Source organism: Astyanax mexicanus, chromosome 8, assembly GCF_023375975.1.
Source record: "Astyanax mexicanus isolate ESR-SI-001 chromosome 8, AstMex3_surface, whole genome shotgun sequence".
Classification (NCBI taxonomy): Eukaryota; Metazoa; Chordata; class Actinopteri; order Characiformes; family Acestrorhamphidae; genus Astyanax; species Astyanax mexicanus.
In genome coordinates, this window is record NC_064415.1 from 13,999,104 (window position 1) to 14,017,114 (window position 18,011).

General features: G+C 39.2%; 1 protein-coding gene across 5 annotated transcripts in view; it reads right to left on the reverse strand.

Annotated features, from left to right (window-relative positions):
* The window catches only part of LOC111194324 (E3 ubiquitin-protein ligase TRIM39), a 72,368-nt gene that overhangs the window by 25,139 nt on the left and 29,218 nt on the right, over positions 1–18,011 (reverse strand). The window contains exons 1-2 of one of the 5 annotated variants that reach the window (XM_049482912.1): positions 16,571–16,686; positions 1,844–1,911 (exon numbers count right to left, since the gene is read on the reverse strand). In XM_049482912.1, coding sequence (XP_049338869.1) covers positions 1,844–1,901 — 58 coding nt within the window. In that variant the 5' untranslated portion in view covers positions 1,902–1,911; positions 16,571–16,686. Of the gene's footprint in view, positions 1–1,843; positions 1,912–3,345; positions 3,517–9,433; positions 9,697–16,054; positions 16,144–16,570; positions 16,687–18,011 lie in introns of those variants that run through there. The other 4 variants (XM_049482911.1, XM_049482910.1, XM_022678086.2 and 1 more) reach the window with 4 other exon arrangements.

An 18,011-nucleotide genomic window follows, 5' to 3' on the forward strand; every position in this document is an offset into this window, starting at 1 on the left:
TCTAGTTTTCCCCGGTTAGTTATTGTTGCATGTTCAATGTGTTTTCATTTGTTTTCCATTTTGAGTTTTATATTATTCCCGTGTTTCTTAATAAACACAACTGCTTCGTATTCCATCCCAGCAGTGTCTCCCTTTTCTCTCTCTCTCTCTGCCTGATCCCAGTCAGGTATGACAGATTTATTTACTGCTGTCCACAAAGTATTCACAGAGAAAAGAACCATCAGTGAAAACAGATCACTATAGAATCACCACTGAATAGATATAATGTGAGTACTGATCCATTCTCAGCAAAGTGGTGTCACTGATATATTAGTGTGTGTAGTTTGTGGTATGAGGCAATAATATACAACTGTTTCTCAGTTTTAACACATTACTGACGCTGCTTCATTAAGAGTGATTCACTCTCCAAACTTAACCAACCCAGAGCAGCTCTGTGCTCAGAATCTGATCAACACTGAAGAGCTACAGTCTCACTGTTCACCAGCAAGGTGGACATACAAGGAATGTTTTTTTCTGTTTGATATTAAACAACCAATATGTAACTAATTATTAGTAGTAATTGATAAAATGATCAGGATGTATCATCAGATATTAAGGAAACATGTTGAGTAAAATCACTGGTAGCTCTTGTCAGCAGGGCTTCAGCCCGTACGTTACTATTTTAAGTGTTCAGTCCGTCACAGAGTTTTGTGTTAATTTTGTTCTCTGTCTCCTCCTGCTGCTCCTTCCCCAACACTAACTCCACCCCCGAGGTTGCCAGCATGTACAGCGAGCGCAGCACAGCAAAAGAGCTAGCAGGGCTGGTTCAGTTAAACCTCAGCTGCTACACAGCTTAAAAAGCCTCAGCATGTCTCAAAAAACCTCAATGACCAAAGAAGGAATATAACAAGAGTGAATATTGGAAGTGAGTTTGGAAAGTTGGAGACTTAGAGCTTAAAAAGACTACAAGACCCAGAGCTGCTACTTTTCTCGTGAGCAGGTAAGTTAAGCTAACTGGCAGCTAATTCAGTAAGGTGGACCTCTAGCTCTCCCTTGTGTAACTTACAGTCAATATAGCGCTAGACATGCGTTTTAGAAGAGTTTTGAATTGCTGTATTTCTCCTCTCCTCTCGCTCGTCCTCTTAAGTTCTCTGCCTCTCCTACTAGTCTAAACTTTGTGTAGATTCAGCCTCCTGGATTCGGCAACCCAAATAGGCTTTGTGTCTGGGGAGGGGTGGGCAGGGCAGATTGGACTGCTGTAACTATTCCACACGCTTCCTTCATTTCCTACAGAATGTACCTTTAACACCAGGCCAGTATAACTGTAGTGCTGATAATGGATCTATAATGGATCTATATAATATCTGATTAACACTGATCCTGTGGTCAGAATCTGACCTGTGAGAACTGGTTACATGCTACAGTCTGTAATTATACACTTAGTGGACCCACACAGAAGCTGATATAAATACTTACAAGACGCAAGTAAAAAATGAGCAATTCAGTGAATCACAGCAGCACTTTTAGGCTGTTATATTAACTAAAATAATTAATTGTTTATCTCATGTTTCAAGCAAGCTATCAAAAATGAACCAGTGTAATATTTCTTTGTGGGTCATAATTTTATTAACATCCAATTAACTTTGTGTGTCTCCCTTCATCAACCATTCACATACACTGAAAACAACAAACCAGTGACTTAATACTGCTGCTTTTGTGAATATTTAACCCACAGCACGACACTGAGAATGTAAAACTCTTTAATTCTGTATAGTGATACATATAAGATCAGAGACATGATTATCCTTATTTGTAGAAGGATATGTAACTGAAGTCTGTATGAACACTAATGTGTGCAACTTACAGTTCAGTTGTGTTTCATCAAAGTTCCTCCCTCTGCCTTCTTTTGGTTGTTGTGCCATTTTCTTCCTCCTAATATTGAACACATTTAAATCACATCACTAAGCTCACACATTTATCACACACCTTCCTGCTGCCTTAAACATACACACATTAAGATTGCAGTGTTTTTTTATCTGCAGAGAGTAAAGGTTCTTTTCTTCATTATACTGAGCACAATCACAGCTCTCAACTCAGTAATATCATTCACACTTTCTCACTCTCTGCTCTGTTTAAATAAGTGTTTTTGCTGCACTAGTTTTTCACCACTCTGCTTTAAACCAGTTAACAAAACTCCCCCGACCTTTCACCCAGTTTATCAGCTCAGCTGGAGAATTCACTTAGTGAGCATGAAATATGATTTCTCTTGTTGGAGTCGATAATCACACTGTATTTCTACATCAATATTTCAGATCTGAATATCATCACTTTCCCAGTATCTGCAGACTGTCTTCACCTGACTCTGTTTACTCAAGTAGTTCACTGTGCAGGGTTGCCAGGTCAAACAAAATGATCCAGCCCAAAGTCGGTCTGAAACCCGCCCTTCAGAAACTTAAACTAGCCCAAAATAATGTCTGTCACACGTTTGTAGCAAATGTCAAAACAATTATGAGTGTACGACTTAGTATACTGTTTCTTAGGGATTTGTTATTACTATTCCTACTTGGCTACAGACTTTTACTTACTCATTTCCGTTCTTGTCCCTCCTTAACTCTCTTCTCTGCTCTTTGGCATTTTTTTGGATCGCCTGGTGATTTCTGGTTTTCTCTCTCTCTCTCTCTCTCTCTCTCTCTCTCTTCATACTGTCCTTTGTCATTATATATTATATTATAAAATTGAAATGAAAATTCAAATACCGTATTCAAATATATTTTCATATTATTAATAAATATTAATATTGAAATGTGTAAAACTATTATGACAAAATCAAATCATTTGCAATTTAATTTACTGATTTACCTGAGCACGGGTCATATGACAAAAATAAAATTCAAATTAAAAAGGCTTTTTGCCATTTCATTTTCATTACCATAGGGGTATTTCACTGTCAAATTTAAGATGAAAAAGCTAATTGTGAAAAGAAGAATAAAAGGTTCACTTTGGCCTTGCCTTTTCGTGATGAACTGCATAATAAATGACAAAAAGTAAAATCAAAATGCAATGGTAACGGTTTTTATTTGTCCTTGAAATGGGTTACCTCCCATAGTTATGTTCTCCTGGCTCTTATTTTTGTAATCCACGGAAGATTGATTTTAGTGTCAACTTATACACTTTTTCCTCCCGTGTTGACGTTACATAAAGTAGCCCAAAAAAACGCACCCCGCCACCCCTCAATTTTCACCCGCGAGTGGATTTTCAAACGAGCCCAATTTGGCGGGAAAACCGCAAACCTGGCAACTCTGTCACTGTGATGAAGCTCACGCTGATCAAACGTCTAATCTATGAATTCTTCACTGAAGTTCATACCTTTATTCTTCTCTTTGTCTTTTTCTTGGAGAGTCAGAATCGTCTGTGTTGATCCTCTTCTCAGAGTTACTGAATATCCAGCAGTTCAGATCAGATCTTACTGCGAATAAGATGGTTGTTTTTCTGTCTGAACTTCCTGATTCAATCAGTTTCACTTTCTTACACACAGTGTGATGTCACTTCCTGTTCCCCTGTGATTTGCTGTTGAAATGTTACAGAAAAATCTACAAACAGACATTTGTAGATTTGTATTTAATGTTATACATTATTTTATTGAACTGCACTGCAGATGAAATACAGTGTTTATGATCACTGTTTTATATCAAGAGGAAATTATAAACAAACTGTGGATAAAATACATTTATAAAGTGTTGCTCTGACCTAAATAAAACACATTTAGAATGGCAGTGACTACAAGTGTTCCAAATTAGACTAAATGTTGCATACAAAAAATAAAATAAAATGGTATAAAATGTAAAATGGATATTTTAGAGATGAACTGTGTTAAGTAGAGCATGCTTTTTTCACTGCAATGTGAAGTGAGAATAATGACAGCAGGTGCGCTGAAAATATCCTTCAATTTTCCTAAAAAACTACAATTGAAGTGCAGACACAAAATTCAGTCCTGTATTAGTTCAATCACTCTCTTGGATCCTTTAGCACCTTTTGTTCTGTATAATAAATACAAATTTGAAGCATATAAATAACTCCCAATCAGAGATAGCCAGACTAAAGTTAAGTCTCTAATACTGTGTTAAATAAATAAATTATAAACAATAAGGAACTATATACTTCTAATATTTTAAAAAGCAAGGTCTTTTTAAATGCACATATTCGTTAAAAAATATATAATTATATAATTTGTATATAAATATATTTAGATTTTACACATTTTGTGGTTATCTCCTGCTGAGTTAATTTTGTAGTTCAGAACTCAGATTCCACCAGTTCTTCTGAAAGGCAGTTTCAATCAAAACACTCCAAATCCCAGAATGCACTCAGAGTATTAACAAATGGCTGTTTATGAGTGATATATTATATTTTTCTTCAGTCATTGGTATTAACTGTGTACAGCTGTGTCTCATTTACATACCGGTTTATTAACCTGTCTGTTTGGTTATGAAGCGCTAGAGTCCTCAACCTCAAACATTTCAAACCTATTTTTAAAGATGTAGCGTCGTCTCTGTCCTCATGAACTAGCATTTAATAATAACCTTAAGGATGAAGAACCTTTATGAAAAACATGAAATCACATAAGCAATCAGGAGTTACCATTGGACATCAATCATATTTTTATTATAGTATTAAATGGAACACAAATGCAGTGTTAAATATTTGCAAATTATGAAAACTAATTTACTCAGTAAAATGTTGTAAATCAATATTAATTTGAGAAAATATATTTCTGACATCTCTATGAAATAATTTCTAGTGAAATAAAGATTATACTAAAGGTCAATGCAAGTAGGATATTTGGATTGTTTAATGTGATTAAAATTCAATTAAAATGTTTATTTATGACTATCTGTGGGCTTAATTTCCTATAATATTAAATTATCTTATCTTATGTTCAGAAAACAACAGCTGAGTGAAGCTTTACAGTGTTTAGTTCAAAGTTGATCACAAACCCATTCCTTTAAATGCCATAGACTCACTATAACCCAGCTAAATGTTCCTCAAATCATATTTTAAAACACTTTTTTTAACAGTATAGATTGTGTTCATAATCCCTGTATAAATTATGATTACACTATTCACTCAAAAATGATTTCCTGCAGCACATTAATAATTGTACATTATTGATCAGCAGATCAGAACAGACACTGGGTGAAGTGTAAAATAACACAGGGTTCATACTGTTTGTTTATCGGTGTTGATCTGCAGTTATTTCTTACAGCCACCAGATGTCCCTCTTCTCTGACTCTACAAATGACTCGGATCTTTTTCAGAAGAGTCAGAAAGAAGCTTCAAATGATTCATAGAGGATTCACCCGCTCATCACTAATACTCGCTCTCTGTCTCTGAGTCTCTGTTTCAGTTTCTCGCTCTTTCTGTTAATCCTCAAACTACGACCCTTGAAGCGCGAGGATTCTGTGCCGAAACGAAGCTTCGGATCTCCGTCGTCACGTGAATAATCCTTAAAATGAATCAAGAATCGACACAGTGCTTCGCTCTTTTTGACACATGAATCAAATCTTCAGATTCCAGGATTTAATCACTAGTTTACAGCAGCAGCTCAGAGCATCAGCATTCTGCTTAGTGGTGTGTATGATAGTGTATTATAATGAGGTGGATGAAGAACACACACCATGTAGTTGAGTTAAAGTGGAGATACCCATCTTAAAATATTACTACAGTAAATGTAGAAGTCCTCCATTTAGACCTCCACTTCAGTAAAAGTACACAAGTATTTACCTTTAAATGTACTTGAAGTAAATGTAAAATTACCATGATTTATTATGACCCTAATGTCCTATTATAATTTTATATAACAAGACTCCTTCCTTAATCAACACTTTTTTAAGTGGAAAAAAAGACTTTAGTGTGACTCTTAATGCACCAGTGTAGAATATGGAATGTTATTTATTAGTCTGACACTGATGTCTATTAAAATGATCATAAACACAAAACACTGAAGGCCAACAGTTTCTATTAGGTAACATTAAGTGGCAATATACAAAGCAAAGATTTGGTTAAGGATTTATTTCTAACTTACAAAATTACTCACTTGCTTTACTATACTTCATCTATATATCCCATATATTCCATATATTTATATTGTTTATATAGACATAGACACGTAAAGTATTATGCTGCTGCCCAGGCACTGAACTCCATTCTTGCACTGAGTGTCCAACAGCATCAAACCAAGTTCAAACTAAGTGCACCCTGATTACCAGGATTAGGGTGCTTGATGTATGCTTCTTTTCTTTGTTGTTTTATGCACACATGAAGCAAAAGTTACAGAGTATAAATTATTAGATTGTGCATAATGTAGTGGAGTAAAAAGAAAAATATATGGCTCTGAAATGCAGTGGAGTTAAAGTAAGTCACTCAAAATGTAAATACTTCATAAAGTACAGGTAAAAGAAATCCCAGAACAGTAACAATTTACATTTACTTTATACCTGTCCACCACTGGTTTATTCCTGCATATATGTATGTGTTTGTGCTGTGTGTTGATGTAACTGTAAGCTACTGTAATAATCATTTATGGAGCTTCTTGTGTTTATATTGGGTAAAACAAGCTAACTCTGCAGTCGCTGTAATTACTGTGATGTTGATCAGTTCTACAGAAATTCTACAGCAGTTAGCTAAATGTAGATTACACTGGGAGTTTTCTGCAACAGAACGTTTATTCAGTCTGTTTATACTCTATTAATTTCCTTACCTGATAAAATTTCAGTAAAAACTAACCTCTGACCCTGATCCTACCTTCTCAGTGACAAAGAGGTATCTCTGTGGTCACAGTGTCAATGTGTGAGTCAGTTACGGAGTCATTTAATATTTTTACTATGATTTAAAGGAGAATCCCATCAATAACAGCAGATTATGAAACACATTCACCCACAACTCTCATTTTACACTCAATATCAACTGATATAATAATGCATAATCCACAAAACACTTTGATTTAATGTGAGACACTGATCTAAGAGATAAGTCTCTTTGTAGTTTATACTTTTTCCTTTTTTATCAGATCAGCTTAGATTCAGTGTTGTTTCACGAACAAAATCATATGTTTTTGATTCAATGTCAAATTACCATAATAACATTACTGACTTTTAAACCTTAAATAATAAATCAGTTTACACAGTTTAACATTAAACTCAGATTACTCTCCAGCATTTTAGAACATTTTAACTCTAATACTACATTACATATAACATTTGTTTATATATTAAAGAAACTTTATTTATAAATCAATTTCACTCCATTAAACTTTAGTGATACATTTTATCATTTATAGAATCAAAATAATTAAATGTGTTTATTTCTGTTGTTCTGATTAAAGTTACTGATGAATATTTATTTAGTGTTTGATACGGGTGTGATGATCAGTGGAGCTGAGTTTTTACCTTCATCATTAAGACCAGGGCTAAAGTATGGATAGAGTTTCTCAGTGAATGACTGACCAGTGAAAGAGTAGATATGAGACCTGGCCTCCACATCATAAAAGGACACCAGACCCTCCTCATAATCCACAAACACCCCCACCTTCTGGAGCTTCTCTTTTAGGGAGAGGAGGACTGTGGTATCAGCACCAGCTGTATATTTATTTCCATTCCTCAGAATCACAGTCCAGAATCCATCCTGTGGGCACAGTGTAATCTCCCCCTTCCTGTTAACAGACTCACTCGCCACTCCTAAATCCCAATTAGTTTTCCCCCTGACCTGCACCTCATAGTAAAATCTCCCTGAGGAGAATCCCTCCTTTCCCAGAATCATGATGTACTTAATGAATCTCTTTGGGTTGTCAGGAAGATTCTGTTCTGTGTCTCCTCGTCTCACTTGTTTTCCATCATCAGACAGGATGAGAAAAGTATTAGCTGTATCAGGATCCAGAGTCACATTCACTGAGAGAAACACACAGAGAGTGATATGAGTATCCGATAATAAATTAATTCATCATCCAGTGGAGCACACTGAGTAATCTTTAAAAGGGTTTGAAAATTATAATATATTTTAGGAGAATTAAAAGTTATAATACTTTATAAAAGTGTGGGTTTAAGTGGTCTGATGAACAACAAATGATAAATAACACTGTACCTGCTTTCTGCTGAATCATCCTTAGTTCTGTTGAGACTAAATACAATAAAAATATCATTCATCACATTTTAAAGAGTTGATTTAAAGCTAATCATAAAGCTTCAGAATTAACGGGTACATTAGATCTTCATGAATTATTTACATTTTTATCCACTATCTTCAATAAGATTCTTTCTGCTACAGATTTCTGTCTGCAAACTTCTTCAATGTGAAAGATTCTCACCTGATTCTCTGATCTCCTCATTAATAGTTTTAGTAAGTTCTTCACTCAGGCTCTTCTGTAGTTGAGACAGAGTGTTCCTCACAGTCTCTACACTCAGATGAGGATCAACACTGATATCAGTCCAGTTGGTGGTGTGTGGGGGTCTGCACAGGGATGGGTAAATCTACAGTCCAGCAGGAGAGAGGAGAGATCCTCAGCATGAACAGTGTTGTTGTGAGATGTGCTGCATTACCATTGAGCAGATAGAGGAACACTGACCTGTAGGAGGTGGAGAGGATCCTCAGTGTGTGAGAGCTGCTCCAGCTCAGTGTCTCTCCTCTTTAGCTCAGTGATTTCCTGCTCCAGATCTTTAATGAACTCTTCAGCCTGCCTCTCTGCTGCTTTCTGCTTCTCCTCCATCACCTCAAGCAGCTCAGCCTGACTTCTCTCAATGGAGCGAATCAGAGCAGTGAAGACTTCAACACTGTCTGAAATCTTCTTCTCTGTGTTTCTCTGATGGAGGAACAACTTTAACTTTAGTCAAATCACACTGAATGATCAGCAGATTATAAATTCTTTAATTACTAGAACATATATTATTTTAACACACTTTTCTGATCTCTACTGAGTGTTCAATCTCTTTGATCTTCTTCAGTCTGTCTTGGATCATCTGCTGCACCTCTGTCTGTGTTTTTCCCAGCTGGGTCTGGAAACCGAGAGAAATAGAGGTTCAATTTACATTTCAACACTGAATTAATCATTTTAAAATAATGCATAGTTTACATTCATGTGTTTTCTATTAAGAGTAATGCTGCCTCTCACCTTCTTCTGTCCACTCTCCTCCTCTATAGGAACAGTGTTGTGATTCTTGTGATCAGTCACAGTGCAGAATTTACACACACACACCTGATCATCTCTACAGAACAGCTCCAGGGGTTTCTCGTGCTCCTGACAGATGTAATCCTCCAGATTCTTCACTGGGTTTATCAGCTTGTGTTTCTTAAATCTTGCAGATGTATAATGAGACTCTAAATGAGGTTTACACAAACTAGCAACACAATCCAGACAGGATTTCAGAGCTTTCTGCTTCACTCCAGTACAGTCATCACAGAGAACCTCAGGTTTATCTAGACCACTTTTCTTCTTGAAGTGGTCCACCACCTCTCTCAGTGTTGTATTGACCTTCAGTTCTGGTCTCTTGGTGAATTTCTCTTTACATAATGGACAGTTACACTGCTGACTGTCACCCCAGCATGTTTTAATACAGATCATACAGAAGTTGTGTCCACATGGAGTGGAGACTGGATCAGTGAACACATCCAGACAGATAGAACACAGGAACTGATCTTCAGACAGGAGAACACTGGAGTCACCAGAAACTGGGAAAACAAGAACATTATTAAGTGCCTTAGTCTTGTACCATTCTGTCAGACTTTAATAATATTTATAGAGTAATTTCAATGAACAGGTTTCAATGTTTTTACTTCTGTCCACAAACCATTGACAGTGAATAGAACTATCAGTGATAACAGTTCATTATAGGATCACCACTGACTCAATACAATGAAAAGAATCAAAGAATCTGATCAGCACCGAGGAGCTACTAGATCAGTAGCAGTAGTGTTAGCTGTGCATCATCAGATCTCACTCTACACCAGCAAAGTGGAGATACAACAGGTTTTTCTGTTTGATATCAACACCAAGTCAGTGTAACTGTAGTGCTGAGAATGGATCACCATTATATTTATATAATGTCTGATGAACACTAATCCTGTAGTAGTACATAATTGTAAAGTGGAACGAAAATGAAAATATTAAAAGTGTGACGTGCAAAAGTATTCAGCACACTATATCAATATTATTAGAGCCACCTTTCACACAACACTAAGTGTTTAAAAGTGTTTCTGTAACGCCAGGTAGTGAGGAGTGACGCAAGCCGAGTAAAATAAGCAAACAGGTTTATTAACAGGCAGTATAACAAGAAACAGTAAAGCCAGGCAAACAAAGATCTCACCGAAAACCAAAGACGTAGTCGAAAGTACAGTCCGAGTTCGTAGCCGAGTATCAGTCCAACCATACAATAAATCCAATAAGGGCAAGACAAAAGACATAAACCAATAATCCAAAAAGAGAGTCGTAACCATAAAGCCAAAACGAGAAACGATAGGAGAACGCTTAGTATGCAACATCAGTTAACAATACCTCGCGGTGTTTGTTTACATACTGCGGACTTAAATACCGGAGCTAGATGGGTATGAACCGGAACTAACTCAGAACACAGGTGAATCAGAGCGTCGGAGCGAAATGTGATTGGGTGAAGTAGAACGGATACTGTTGGTGTCATAATCAACGGGAATCTGGGAAATGGAGTCCGGTAGTGTGGAAGGAGAACGAGGCGGCGTGACAGTTCCCCCCTCCAAAGAGTCCGAAGGAGCCGAAGGACGAGGACGATGCAAGGAAACCACCTCCTCCCCCCCAGTGGCGTCCTGGACAGGCAATGCAGAAGCAGAATCGGAACGGACGGGAACCCTGGACCTTGGACGACCTCTCCTGGAGCCGCGGACGGAACTGGAAGAAAGGGCAGAAACCGAACCATGACGTCTACTCCGTCGAGGAACCGGAGACCTCTTCCTGGGGCGACCTCTGGGGCGTGGAGCCGGACGAGACGGATGAGACCGATGAAAGTCCTCCACCATTAGAGGGTCCAGAACATCCTTCGCTGGCACCCAGCTCCTTTCCTCAGGTCCGTAACCCCTCCAGTCCACCAGGTACTCCAGGGCTCCCCCTCTCCGTCTGGAGTCCAGCAGTCGTTCTACCGCATAGACTGGATCACCATCCACAGCCACCGAAGAAGGAGGAGGCGACCCAAGCGACGTCTCATCCAACGGACCAGGGATAACCGGCTTTAACAAAGATACATGAAACGAAGGACAAACACGGTAATCAGGAGGCAAATCAAGACGGTAGGTGACTTCATTAATTCTCTTAATAATCTTAAAAGGTCCAATGTACTTAGCTGAAAGTTTTTTATGTGAATCTGGTTGCCGGAAATCCCTGGTTGACAGCCAAACCCGATCTCCAGGAGAATAGAGGGGGGCCTCGCGACGTAGGCGATCAGCCTGTCTTTTCTGTCGCTGTAATACTGCCTCAATACGCCTGTGAGTCTCCTCCCACACTTCCTCGCTCCGACGCATCCAATCGTCAACTGCAGGAATGTTGGAGGGTTCAGCTGACCAGGGCATGATGGGTGGCTGATAGCCTAAAAAACACTGAAAAGGAGTCAATTTCGTGGTGGAACTGATCAAAGAATTCTGAGCTAGTTCGGCCCAAGGAAGGAATTTAGCCCAATCGTGAATGTTGTTAGAACAATATATCCTCAAAAATTTACCTAGCTCCTGATTCATTCGTTCACATTGGCCGTTACTTTGAGGATGGTAGCCAGAGGATAAACTAACAGAAATACCTAATCTATTCATAAAGGCTGACCAGACTTGAGAAATGAATTGAGGACCGCGGTCGGAAACAATATCTTCAGGGATACCAAACACACGAAAAACATGATTAAACAAAGCTTCAGCAGTTTCTAAGGCAATGGGCATTTTACAAAAAGGAATGAATCTAACACCGCGAGAGAATCGATCTATGACTGTCATGATCACTGTCTGACCCATAGATTCAGGGAGGTCTGTAACAAAATCAACTGCAAGATGGGACCAGGGCCGAGCAGGTACGGGCAATGGCACTAATTTGCCAGCGGGGAGAGTACGAGGAGTTTTACACTGAGCACAAATAGTACAAGAAGCAACAAAGTCATGAATGTCCGAGCGCATGTTTTCCCACCAAAATTGATTCTCCAATAATGCATGTGTTCGAGTCTCGCCAGGATGTCCTGAAGTGAGAGAAGTGTGGGCCCATGTGATAAGTCTATCTCTACACTGGTCAGGTACATAGGTCTTATCTAAGGGACACTGTGCAGGGGGCTGTGAAGTGGAGTTAATCCGATCAATCTCTTCTGAGATCTCCCATCGGATGGGAGCTACCACAATGCCTGGTTTCAGAATAGTAGAGGGTTCAGAGCTTTCTAAATTCTCGTCCTCGTAAATTCTAGAGAGAGCATCTGCCTTGGTGTTTCTGGAACCTGGTCGATAAGTGATAACGAAATCAAAACGTGCAAAGAAAACAGACCAACGAGCCTGACGTGAGTTTAAACATTTCATGGATCTTAAATACTCCAAATTTTTGTGGTCAGTGATTACTACAAAGGGATGTAATGATCCCTCCAACCAATGTCTCCACTCCTCTAAAGCTAGCTTAATAGCCAAAAGTTCACGATCGCCAATGCCATAATTACGTTCAGCTGGGGAGAGCTTATGGGAGAAATAAGCCACCGGGTGCATCTTACTGGGGGAACCGAAATGTTGGGAGAGTACAGCTCCAACCCCTACACTGGACGCATCAACTTCGACTACGAAAGGTTCCTTAGGCTCGGGATGTTTCAATAAAGGGGCCGTAATAAACACTTCCTTGAGAGAAGAGAAAGCAACAGATGCTTCTTCTGACCAGACCAATTTTCGGGCATTACCTTTTAGCAAGTTTGTAAGTGGGGCAGCTACTGAACTATAATTACGTATAAATCTACGATAAAAGTTAGCAAAACCCAGAAATCTCTGTAATTCCTTGACTGATTTGGGAAGAGGCCAATTAGCAACAGCTTGAACCTTCCTATCATCCATAGTTATACCAGTAGTACTGATCACATATCCTAAAAAGGAAATGGTAGACATATGAAATTCGCATTTTTCTGCTTTGACGAAAAGCTGATTCTGAAGTAACCGAGTAAGCACAGCACGTACATGAGAGACATGAGTATGTAGATCAGGTGAGTAAATAAGGATATCGTCAATATATACTATGACAAATCGTCCTAACATATCACGGAGTACATCATTAATGAAGGATTGAAACACGGAAGGGGCATTCTTGAGACCAAAAGGCATAACTAAATATTCATAGTGCCCCCTGGTGGTAGAAAAGGCAGTTTTCCACTCATCACCCTCTCTGATTCTTACCAAATTATAGGCACTACGTAGGTCTAACTTAGTGAATAAAGAGGCTCCACGTAATTGTTCAAGAGCCACCGGAACTAGAGGCAGTGGGTACGGATATGTCTTGGTAACAGCATTGAGTTGGCGATAATCGATACAGGGGCGAAGACCTCCATCCTTCTTCTTAACAAAGAAGAAGGATGCGGCCACGGGAGAGGTGGAAGGACGAATAAACCCCTGAGCTAGAGCTTCCTGAACGTACTCCTCCATAGCGCATTCCTCAACCTGAGTTAATGGGTAAATGCGTGATTTAGGAGGTATCTGATTATTAATAAGTTCAATTGCACAGTCATAAGAACGATGTGGGGGAAGTTGAGTAGCACGAGATTTGCTAAATACTTCAGATAAATCTGCATAATCGGAAGGAATATGTGTAAGTGATTCCTGACCTGGGCTCTCTACCGTAGTAGCCTGAATCAACAATTTAGGACCAGTAATACAGTGATCATGACAGTAAGGAGACCAAGAAATGATTTCACAATTAGACCAAGAAATCAGAGGGTTGTGTTTCTTCAACCAAGGAAGTCCTAAAATAATCTGATAGCTAGTGTCCTTCATTACAAAAAACCTGGTCTCCTCAGAATGCAGGGCGCTGACTTTCAGTTTGACTGGTGTGGTGACGTGGGATACGGCTCCTTGTCCTACTGGGGTCCCATCCACCGCAGACAGCCTCATTGGATTCTCCAGGCACTCGAACTGGATCTGGAGACTTCTGGCCAGCTGCTCATTAATAAAGTTCCCCTCAGCACCGGAATCAATCAGAGCTGGAAAAACACAGGAAGAGGACTGGCAGAACAGAATAACAGATATAATAAATGATCGTGAAAACATGTCAGAGCTTAGTCGGCTTACCCTCTTAGCGTGTGGAACCCCCTCCACACGCTCTCCCGAGTCAGAAGCAGGTGGCTCATATGGACGGTCCGGGTTGCCATGGTAACCATGGGATTGCCCACCGTTGGACGAGCCTGACGACTGTTTTCGCTGAACTCGGGGAGGGCAGCTCCGACACTCGCGTAACATGTGCCCCGCTCTTCCACAGTAGAAGCATAATCCAGCCTGAAGTCGTCGCCTCTTTTCTTCACTCGATAAACGGGTAGCATCCACTTGCATGGGTTCTTCCTCCCTGAAAGTGGGCCGAGGAGTAAATCCAGATGCACGGGGCGTAGCGAGATGAGGAGTAGGGATACCAGCTCTACGACCAGGTAAAGAGCTTTGTTTAAGCTGATCCAGTCTAATGGCTAGCGAGATTAGTTCATCAAGGGGTAATCCATCGTCCTTGCATGCTAATTCGGATAACACATCAGCCCTGAGTCCGTTACGAAACATCACTCGTAGCGCCGGTTCATTCCAACCACTACCAGCAGCCAGAGTGCGAAATTCCAGAGCATAATCAGAAACAGACCGATTTCCCTGACGTAACTGGACTAATAACTCCCCCTGAGATTGTCCGTGATGAGGGTGATCAAAAACCAGCTTAAACTCACTGAGAAAGTGTTCGTAGGTGCTATGCTCAATGCTAGGCCAGATAGCAGTAGCCCAATCCAAAGCTCTACCGGTAAGGCGCGATATAAAAAATGAAATACGCGCTGCATCGACGCTCACAAGAGAATTGGCAAAAAATAGCGACATTTGCAAAAGGAAACCTCTGCACAAATCCGGAGAGCCATCATATTTATCGGGTTTGCTTACCGGAAAAGCCGCCGCCGAAGGATAGCTGGGAGCGCTAGCTGGAGAGCTAACAGAGGCCTGGTTAGCGGAGGCTAAGCTAGCTGGCGTGGCTACTCTCAGCTGAGCAAGCTGATTAGCAATATCTTGGAGGCTCGTAGTGATCCGAGCTAACTGAGAGTGCTGCTCAGACTGCTGAGTAGTAAGAGTGGTAACGGTGTTAGCAAGGCTCTCGAACAACTGGCTATGCTGTTCGAGAACCCTCCCCTGGTTACCGACTGCCTGTTGAAGATTATTTAATTCGGCCATCACTAGCGGCGAGGTATTATGTAACGCCAGGTAGTGAGGAGTGACGCAAGCCGAGTAAAATAAGCAAACAGGTTTATTAACAGGCAGTATAACAAGAAACAGTAAAGCCAGGCAAACAAAGATCTCACCGAAAACCAAAGACGTAGTCGAAAGTACAGTCCGAGTTCGTAGCCGAGTATCAGTCCAACCATACAATAAATCCAATAAGGGCAAGACAAAAGACATAAACCAATAATCCAAAAAGAGAGTCGTAACCATAAAGCCAAAACGAGAAACGATAGGAGAACGCTTAGTATGCAACATCAGTTAACAATACCTCGCGGTGTTTGTTTACATACTGCGGACTTAAATACCGGAGCTAGATGGGTATGAACCGGAACTAACTCAGAACACAGGTGAATCAGAGCGTCGGAGCGAAATGTGATTGGGTGAAGTAGAACGGATACTGTTGGTGTCATAATCAACGGGAATCTGGGAAATGGAGTCCGGTAGTGTGGAAGGAGAACGAGGCGGCGTGACAGTTTCATCCTGTAGTCAATAATATTGAATATTGAAATGATCTGCTAATTTTACCTTGATTACTCTGTACTGATACAGATAAGATCATCTTGACCTGACAAGAGATTTAGTTAAGTGTGTATGAACTGTAATAACTTACAATCAGGTAGTTCTGTATCATAGCTCCTCCTCCTTTTTCTGTCTTCCTTTGGCCGTTGTGATGAAAATTCAGCCATTTTGTCTCTTAACCTATTGAAGACATTTCAACAGAAATAACGTACAGATTCTTTTCCTCATTATACTGAGCACTATCACAGCTCTCAGCTCAGTAATATCATTCACTCTTTCTCACTCTCTGCTCTGTTTCAATGAGTGTTTTTTCTGCACTCGGTTTTTTACCACTCTGCTTTTAACCAGTTAGCACAACTCCCCTGACCTTTCACCCTGTTTATCAGCTCAGCTGGAGAATTCACTCAGTGAGCAGGAAATATGATTTCTCTTGTTGGAGACGATAATCAAACTGTATTTCTACATCAATATTTCAGCTCTGGATATCATCACTTTACCAGTATCAGCAGACTGTCTTCACCTGACTCTGTTTACTCATGTAGTTTACTGTCATGAAGCTCACACTGATTAAACGTCTGATCTATGAATTCTTCACTGAAGTTCATACCTTTATTCTTCTCTTTGTCTTTTTCTTGGAGAGTCAGAATCGTCTGTGTTGATTCTCTTCTCAGAGTTACTGAATATCCAGCAGTTCAGATCAGATCTTACTGCGAATAAGTAGGTTGTTATTGTGTCTGAACTTCCTGATTCAATCAGTTTCACTTTCTCTCACACCTGGTGTGATGTCACATCTGCTATTGATGCTGTAATAAAGTTTCTAAATCAGCCATTAGAACAGTGTAAAGAAACTATAATATCAGTAGGGTAAAGTGTGTAATAAATTCCTCTTGGTTCACAGTTGAAGGCCACACTGTAAGACTGCAGAAGCCGGGCAGCATTACACAGGAGCTAACTGTTATATACTGAGCTACAGTGACTCAGGAATATGCAGTGACCACGCTCACTGGGGGTTCTGTATTCTGTATTTTCTATATTTAATGTTTTGCCTGATTTTTTGTCCTGTGATCATGTTTCTGTAAAGCTGCTTTGTGGAAAATAAGTCACAAATTCTACTGTGTACAAAAAACAAAACACAATCTCACTGGTTTAATTAATATAAATAATATATTTTACCATGCTAAACACACAGCATATACCACATGAACATGCAGGCCTGCTTATGTGACCTCAGGGGTAAAGCTGTAGTGTACTAATGTGCATTTCTATGTGTATGTGTGGGGGGTGTACTTTGCGAAATACTGCAGTCAATTAACAAACAAATACACAGTTAACAGCTTTATGAATACACATTTAAACTGGGAAAGAAGAAGTTCTTTAGTCATTTAAACATTTCATATATGGCGTCACACAGAACAAGAACTATTTAAAGTAATATTTAAGAGTGTAGTTTTAACTGCAGGTTGAACACAGAGCTTTGCTCCACTGAACTGATTTATTCTGATTTTGCAATACAACAATATTACAGCATTTAAATTACTTTGAAAAGATGTTTGAGTGTTTTTATTATGTTTGATCTGTACAACTACAGATGTTTTACCGAATAGCTATTCACATTTGTTTATGTTAATTCTAAATAATTTAATAATGTTAAATGCATTTAAAATCAATTTAAAGTTAAACCATCTTTACAAAACCCCCTCACACATAAATGTAAACACAGCCTGTATTAATATTTATTATATTTACTTTAGTTCTGCATCCTCAAGCCTTTGTTAGCAGTTACTTTCTGAGAACCTGGAATCACTGTTAGTTGGATATTTGTTGGTGAGGAGTGACTGTACATTTGTACTCACACAGTGACTCTTTTCAATCCAGTTTTAGACACTATTTTAGAATTTAGACACTATTTTAGAATCTAAGAAAATAAAAATACATTGCTTTTAATACTTGATTTCATAAGTTTTCAAAACTATTTTAAGCTTTATGATACTTTTTAAACCTCTACTAGAATTCTGTAAAAAAAAAGATTATATTTATATTTTTAATGT